This window comes from Solanum dulcamara, chromosome 1 (genome assembly GCF_947179165.1).
Source record: "Solanum dulcamara chromosome 1, daSolDulc1.2, whole genome shotgun sequence".
Classification (NCBI taxonomy): domain Eukaryota; kingdom Viridiplantae; phylum Streptophyta; class Magnoliopsida; order Solanales; family Solanaceae; genus Solanum; species Solanum dulcamara.
The window spans coordinates 83,755,047-83,763,772 of NC_077237.1; the positions used below are offsets into that span (position 1 = coordinate 83,755,047).

Below are 8,726 nucleotides of genomic sequence, written 5' to 3' on the forward strand. Positions count from 1 at the left end.
TCCATATGCCCATAGATGTGTTGGATAGGAGTTGTGAAAGAGTTGAACCTTCTAAGAAGGTTTTCTTGAAAGTTTTCCTAAACTATAGAATGTTTTTAAGTACTATTAGTTGATTGATGTTTTTAATGACTTGAGTTACTAAATAGTTATCTTTTATATTATTGATTTCAAATGTACCTTTGTATATAGATTTATAGATGTTGACGATATTCTTGAGTTGAGTTTTGTTGAGAGTATGGATTCATGTTTCATTCATATGAACCCAAGATGAGATTTCTTTGGTCATAATTTTTCTTGAGTTGAGATGGATGGTTTTGTGTATGTGTGTATTGATTGGAATGAAAAGAATGAATTGGATAGTTAAGAATGTCCTTTTGCTTCTATAAATTGAACATAGGACTAAAATAAGAATTTTGGAGTAGATGTTTGACGATTGATGTGATGATGATATTTGATAATGATGTGATGATGATGTTTGATGATGATGATAAGGTGATGATGATGTTTGATGACGATGTGAATAATGGTATTTGACGATGTTGTGTGATGAAGTGGATTGGAGTCTAATGTGATTTTGTGGTATGTGATGTGCATAAATTGAGTTGATTGGAGTCTTACGAATATTTTGAAAATAAATAATCTTTTGAAAAAGAGTTTTAAATAAATGTTTTGTGAACATTTTTGCATAAATTATTTACACGCTATTTTGAGTTTTAAAGGATGATTATTTTCATCTACGATTTAGAAAGAGTTTAAGCATGATTTGAGTTTGAGAAGTCATTTTAAATATTTTTGAACATGAGTATTTGGAGTATAAATGAGTTGAGCATTATTTTCCTTAAAAATGTAAATTTTGAGATTTATATAGATTTTTAAAGAGAAGAGTTTGATGATTGGAGATGAGTCAATTTGAAAGAGGGTCCAATGAGGCCAGATTTGATTGAATTTTGAAGAGAGTCCAATGAGACTAAATGAGTTGATTTGAAAGAGTCCGATGAGGCTAAATGAGTATTTTAAATATTTTACTCACTTAATAGCTATGCGTGTATTGAGTCTTGGGAGGAGTATTGAGCACCGAATTGGGTAAGAGTATAGTCTATACTCGAATTCCATAAACTACGCCGCCAACGTAGGAAGGGATTGTACCGTGTCGGATGTTTCCCTATTTTATTGTCCTGAAATGATAGGACTTGATTGATTGACGGATCCATGATTGGTTTGAACTGTTCATACCTTGGAAAGTATGAGCGGACGGAGCAACGGCGTGACTCGTTGTGCATCACCTATATATAAGTGGTGGGATTGTTGTCGGTTAGAGAAACTCCCAAATTGAGTGGTTTGTGCATGATATGATTGGTTTGATTGAGATTGGTTGATGATTGAGTTGGATTGAAAAACATTGCATAATTTAATTTGCATATTTATTGAGTTGAGTCCTTCGAGTTGATTGTTGAGTTGATTTTATATGATCGGATTAGGTGATGTGCGATGAATTAGATTATATGATATGTGATTGGATAGTGTACGATGGAAGGGTATATGATTGGATTGGATCGGATCGTATATGATCGGATTGAACCGATTGTATACGATTGAATTGAATCGGAGGATATACGATTTGATTGAACTATATTGTGTATGATTGGATTGGATGGTATGATGTGTGATTGGTCTTTGTCTAAAAATGTATTATTACTTTAGACTTGTGACGCCTTGTTGAGTCTCTCTTATCTTTCTGATTTGAGATATGTGGACCGATGTTATTCTCCCTTGAGGTATGTTCCATTCTACCATATTACATACTCGTACATTCCACGTACTGACGTCCATTTGGACCTGCATCGTTTCATGATGCAGAGACAGGTTTGAGAGATCGTCAATAGGAGCATCATTGGGGATCTATTCATACTCAGCATATTGGTGAGTCCTCCCCTACTTTCGGAGGACACCACTTATGTAATCTTGCATCGAGTTAGCCCTTTCCATTTTTTTTATTTGAGGTAGCCATGAACTTGTCATTGGCACCAATTAAATAGTAGTGATAGAGGCTTCATAGACTAGATAGTGATGAGTCGATTGAGTATTTTTATCCTTGAGTTATTTTTGTCAAACTATTTTTAAATGACAAATATTTTAGTTGATCGGTCAGCCCATGGTCTTTATTCTTTGAGTTGGATGGGTGATTTGAGTTGCCCGCTAAATTATTTTTTTTAAACTTTCCGCTGAATGAATGAATGAACGGATGTGTGATCAGGCTATGTGGTTCGCTTGGGAGCCAAAAATGGTTTCTGAGTGCCGGTTACGTCTAGGGTACCCTCTCGGGGCGTGACAACATTCCAATGCCCTTCACATAGGGTCTTTCTAGCAATAGAATATTAAAAATGACTCATTTGACGATTTATAATTTTTGAGATTTGTGCAAAATGAAGAAGAAAGCTTTGTTTTAACATACCTTGAATTTGAACTTTATAATTTGATGGGATACCCAATTCGTTATATTCTAGGAGATATGATCATTTGAAGTTGACCCTTATACGAACTCATTCGAAAACTTAGCCGATAGAAATTCTTTGGACTTGGCTTGGTGTTAGAGATACCTTATGACTCTAAACCACATCTAATACTCTTAAAATACTTAAAAATTGATCCTAACTCATGTATACAATTAGAAGTCATTCAGTTCGAGTCTATACGCATATGAAGAATAGTTCGAATTGTGGCAAAAAAGGGGTGTCACACATTCACAATATGGAGATTATGGAAATTCAAATTACTTGTAGATGATAGAGTGAAAAGATGGGGACTGGAAGGTCCATCTAGGTGCTAGTGTTGTGAAAGACCTACTCAAGAGATACTTGCTACTGTATTTCTGGGATCTTTTTTAGCTAACAGGACTTGGTCCTATTTTTGCTCTTTTACAGGTTTTAACATTGAAGGACTGCACTTGAGGGAAGTGATAATGCTATGGTGGGAGACAGATGTTAGAAAAGCAATGAGACCATACAATAGAGCTATCCATAGCTTTATAATATGGGAACTCTGGAGAAGGAGAAATAGAATGAAGCATGAGAAAAAGAAGATATCAATTCAGAGAGTCATTCATAATATTACCAGGAACATTTTCATGATGATACAAATGAGGAAGCCTAATATGAAATGTCCTAGTAATTGGCCAGATATGGTTAAAGAATTGAAAGGTTACAGTCTCAAGATAAAGGTAACAAGAGTATTGTGGGATTTCCCACCAATAGGGTGGCTAAAATACAATACAGATGGGGCTTCGAGGGGAAATCCAGGTATAAGCTCCTACGCCTTTTGTTTGAGGAACGAAAGAGGGGATTTACTGTATGCAGAGGAAGCTACTATTGAAAACATCACTAACATTGTAGTAGAGGCGAAGACGATTCTAGAAGCATGTAAACATAGCAGCCAGGAGCAGCACAATAATATAATCATTCAAACAGACTCTATGCTATTGTACAAGATTCTAGAAGGAAAAATAGTCATGCCCTTGGATAATCACAGAGATGGTAACAGAAATCAAAATATGCTGACAGGACAAACAACATACACTCTATCACATTCTCAGGGAAGGAAATCAACTAGCAGACTACTTGGCAAATATTGCAATCGAAAAAGGAGGGTGCAACTACCAAGATTTCAGCAGTTTGGTAGTAGCAGGAAGAAAGATCATTAATAGTGATAAACTAAAATGGCGCTATTTGAGAGTAACTCCAGCAAAGGGATAGAGGGGACAGAGAATTTCAAAGTGTTAGGTGTTTTATTTTTAGTTGTTTGTTTATTTCTTTCCTAGTCGATTGGTCCATGTAGGGAATGGGCTTTCCCGAGGTGGTGCAATGTGGTGTTTTATACTCATTACTTCATCAATAAAATACCAAAATTTAACCTAAAAAAATTGTCTTATGTAATTAATTAAACTTAATTGGGTATTAACACCGTTGTATGACTGTAGATCATCTTTTAATGGTAAAATAATAATAATTTTTTTAAAGTTAAATTATTTTTAAATATAAAATATCATTATTTTGAATATGGTTATCACGATAGAAAACAAAAAAACATACGACCTATTAATTTTCTTTTGGATACCCCTCAAATAACAATTAGTTAATCAAATACCTTAAATGATTATCTTAATGGTTAATTTAAATATAAAAAGGACCAGAAAAACTATATTAATAATAACACAATGATCGATTTCATCAAAAAAGATAATTGAAAATTCATATTCAATTCTATTTTATTTCTAATTATTTGGGGTGGGGTGGGGGTGACAGTGATGCTGATTGGGCTTCCCTACATATTTTATGAATATCGCTATTTTTGCTCTTTTTTTCTCCTACATTCCTACAAAAGCCTAATGAGATACTATAAAAATATCAACTAAACTTTAAAGAAACCAATAACTATGATCTCTCCATTTACATTCCTACGAAAGTCTAATGAGATACTATAAAAATATCAACTAAAGTTTAAAGAAACCAATAACTATGATCTCTCCATTTTTTCCTCCTCCTTATACAATATTCATTCAATCTTTGTTAACACCAGTGTTGTTAACAATATCTTTCTTTATTGCTTCTGCATCCATTAAAGCCCTTTCATTCTCAAACTCTGGCATATAATTTTTAACTTCTTTTCATATCATATCTTCCAAAATCATCGTAAATTTTGGGCTCAATAACTGTTTCTCCATACTTGCAAGACCAAAATTGTTATTCTGACTTCTTGAAATTTGGGGCATAAAAGTCGACGGAGTGGGTTCAGATGCCGATACGGGTGCCAGTTCAACTACTTTCACGATTCAGTTCACCCTATTAAAATTCTCGCTAGATCTGAATCTGGATAAAGAGAGACTCAGAGATGTTGATGAATTAGGCATTACTGGTGAAAATGTTGAAAGAGGCAAAATTCGACCTGGTGGGGCACTGGGCAGATAAAGGCATAACTTAGAGAACCTAGAAGAACCCAAATTGTTCAAATCAAATCCATATGGACTTAGGGTTGTTGATGGATCAGGCATTAGAGATGTTAATGGATCGGGCATTACTGGTGAAATTGTTGAAAGTGGCAAAATTCGACCTGATGGGGCAATGGGTGGATAAAGACAAGGCTGAGGATGCCTAGAAAAACCCAAATTATTCAAATCAGATCCATATGGACTCAAAGATGTTGATGGATCGGGCATTACTAGTGAAAATGTTGAAAGAGGCAAAACTCGACCTAGTGGGACAACGGGCGAATAAAGACACGATTGGGCGAACCTAGAAAAACCCAAATTGCTAATATCAGATTCATATGAACTATCTAAATTTGTATCCGCCCCGATACTGAACAATCTTTTGAACGGAGGTTGAGGATTTTTGAATGTCAAATCTTCTGGCATAGAAGGGCGATTCCGTTTAAGAGTGGAATTCCAATGATTTTTTATTGCCTTATCGGTTCGACCTGTTAACAAAATCGCTATCATAGCCCATTGGTTACAGAATTTGGCATGAGCTTTGATAATAGCACCATCTTCTTTCGGAGTAAAAGGTTGATGCTCCACTTGAGGATTAAGTTGATTACACCATCAGAGCCTACATGATTTTGCAGATAGACTCAGAATCAATTGGCTGATAAGCGACCAGTTCCCTGCTCCATGTTTCTCTACTAACTTCTGCAATAGCTCGTCCTCTTCAGGACTCCATCGAGGCTTGATCTGACCCGTTTTCTTCATTTTTTCCACTGAAATGGAGAATGGGGCCTTGCGTTTACTTGGTAAAGACTTGTAGGGAGAGTGGGATATATATAATGTATCACATTGCTAAAATCTCAAAGGATCAGAATAATATTGAAGTTTCACTAACATTAATTTTAGGAAAAAAATTAAATAACATTCAAACTAATTATTCTAACTACTATTATAGTTTGACTGATAATGCTTTTTAGGGGAACAAAACTTAATTATATTCACATCAAACTAATGAATATAAGAGATTTACTTTGATATGCACTTTTCTTATTTAATTATAATTGATTAACTATATTCTAAACTTATTTTATCATTTCATATGATAAATTGAGTGATTTATTTAAAATTTTCAAATCATCAACTGTATAAATTTGAAAAAGGAAATGAAACATATTGTTAAGGAAGAGGATATAGGATGGACTTTTGATTAGCTTTCCTGGCTGGAGAACATAAAGCATGTGGAAAGTTGAAGTTAATATATTCGGAATACCCTTCATGTGTATTTACAATTTTTTTTGTTTACTTCATGGGTTCGTTTTCGATATCCATATTGAATATTGATTAATTTAAATTTGTGTATTATAATGATCATTTATGACGACAACGCTTCCAACAAAAAAATTTCATATTCAAAGTTCGAATTCGAAATCTTTAATTGAGAATAAAAAGATTTCAATCATCTCAACATAATTCATGTTAATTGTATTTAAAGTTAAACATTCGTTTTTAGATATGACTTGAAGAAGAGAAAGTGGAAAGAAAAAGAAGTATCCACCACTAAAATTTACATCAAAGTAATAAATATATGTTAATTTAGTTTACGTATAATTCAAACATCTCATAGTTAATTACACGATTATAATAAGTTTACCTGATTTAATAATTACTTCGTTTCATTTCATGTGGTCATGATTGTTGTATTTTGGGTTTTGATGATTTAACAAACTATCGTATAACGAATGATGCAAAGAGGCAAATGGGAGATAAGAGGTGCATACTGATAGGGGTAATATCCAAGCAGTGACAATAATTGAAAAGGGGAACAAACTTGATATAGTTTGTTATCATTAAAAAAGGGGAAAATGTTATATTTGTGTTTTGATGATTCAACAAACTATGGGACGGGTCGTGGTTTTTTTTCCCTTGAGCAAGGAGATTTTCCACGTAAACATTGTGTGTCATTTTATCTTCTGCACCTAATTTGAGCATTCTGTTAACTTATTGTGTCTAGGAATTTGATCCCTGACTCGTGTGGTAGACACATATATTTCATCAATGATGTTTGACTAAAATATGAAATTTAAGAAAAATTAAAAACTTTTTAAGCTTGTAATCTATTCACGTACATTTGATTAAAGACAACCAACACAATTCAAACTTCATTATTTCTAATATAAAACAAACTAGAATAAATTATATCATATAAGCAGCAAATTCTCTATTTTCAAAATCACATTATTAGTAATCATAGTTATGCAGTGGCGCAGCCATAAATAAAGAAGGATGGTCAATTGAAGATCATTCGTCGAGAAATTATATTATGTATATAAAAAAATTATAGAAAATATAGGTTAATAATTATTTTTCAAGTGTATATATTAAATTTTGAACATTCTTAACGAAATTTCTAACTTTATCACTAAAAATAATGTTAATAAATGGTTAGGAACCATCAAAAATTGTGGTGGAATAACAAGAACTTTCAGAGATTTGAGTCCTATCGATGAACTTTGGGGAGAACTTTTTCTAGCCCATCCTAAGGGCCATGTGTCACACATACGACATACTATTGTATTTTTAATATTACGGGTTCTGGCATACTGTTTTCTGCAATTTAATAATATTTTATAAATAAATTTATTTTTTGTGCTGAAATTTAAAATTAACTGGTTAAATGAGGGTGATTATACAACTACTCTAAATATAGAAGGACAAGAAATAGAATAATTGCCCTACATAATCAGGAGGGCAATTGGATATATGATGTACCAACCCTAAAAAAGAACTAACCATAAATACTTTAACATATTGTTCCAGACATCTGATCAAATAAGGGAATCTCCAAACAGAAATCTAATCTCAAGCAAGTCCTCAATTGGAAATATACAAATAGTTGTGAACTCTTTCCAACCTTACAAAGCTCCAAGGCCTTATATGGGTTGTCACTCTTTCTTTTACCAAAATTATTGGAACATTCTAGGAGGATCAATTAAATCACTATGCCTCCTAGCCTTTGATAATGAAAGCATACCAAAAGAAATCATCAAAACACATGTATGCCTAATCCCAAAAAAGAAGGGTTCCAATACACTTAAGGAGTATAGGCCTACAAAATGATCGCCAAAATCATTTCAAATAGATTAGCACTTATAATGAATAAAATAATTGGTCTATGCCAATCGAGCTTTCTAAAAAGTAGACAAGGTACGGATAATGCAACTGTGGTACAAGAAATCATCACAACTCATTTCCAAAAAATGAAAGGAAAAATGTGATGAACATGATCCTTAAAGTTGATTGAAAAAAGACTTTTAACAAAATAGAGTCGTCCTTTATACGAAATACACTCATATACTTGAGAATTCCCCAAAACATAATCAACTTAATCATGTCCTTCATCTCCATATGTAGTCTTGCAATACTTATAAATGGTGATAGTGCTAAATACTTCAAACCATCAAGAGAAAAAAAGGCAGTCCGATGCATTAAAACTCTCGCTATGCGCAGGGTTCAAACCATCAAGAGAAATAAGACACAAAATGGACCCAATGTCCCCATACATATTCATCTTATGTATGGAAATACTCAGGACTTGAATTATCACATCCTTTCTTGGGATAATTACAGTAGATGGTCATTGAGCCAGAGTAATTATCAATAAAATAGTCATTCGTTGTATACGCATGTATAGTCAGTGCATATTTCATGTATAGTCAAGCTATATTCAGTTTTTGAGTGTATTATAATATAT

The 8,726-nt window shown here is 33.2% G+C and overlaps 1 protein-coding gene across 1 annotated transcript; it reads right to left on the reverse strand.

The window, feature by feature from the left end:
- Nucleotides 1–4,825: 4,825 nt before the first annotated feature.
- LOC129895024 (transcription factor MYB44-like) lies at nucleotides 4,826–5,740 on the reverse strand. The gene is made up of 2 exons (XM_055970655.1): nucleotides 5,605–5,740; nucleotides 4,826–5,469 (listed from the first exon to the last, which is right to left on the reverse strand). The coding sequence occupies exons 1-2, from the start codon at nucleotides 5,738–5,740 to the stop codon at nucleotides 4,826–4,828; spliced, it is 780 nt and encodes a 259-aa protein (XP_055826630.1).
- Between the last annotated feature and the right edge of the window lie 2,986 nt (nucleotides 5,741–8,726).

What these genes read in the sequence shown, in the direction of transcription:
- LOC129895024 (XM_055970655.1), bottom strand. Translation starts at nt 5,740, where the DNA reads ATGAAGAAAACGGGTCAGATCAAGCCTCGATGGAGTCCTGAAGAGGAC. An exon ending in GAGTCTATCTGCAAAATCAT is followed by an intron (nt 5,470 to 5,604) that starts GTAGGCTCTGAT and finishes TTTTGTTAACAG; the next exon opens with GTCGAACCGATAAGGCAATA.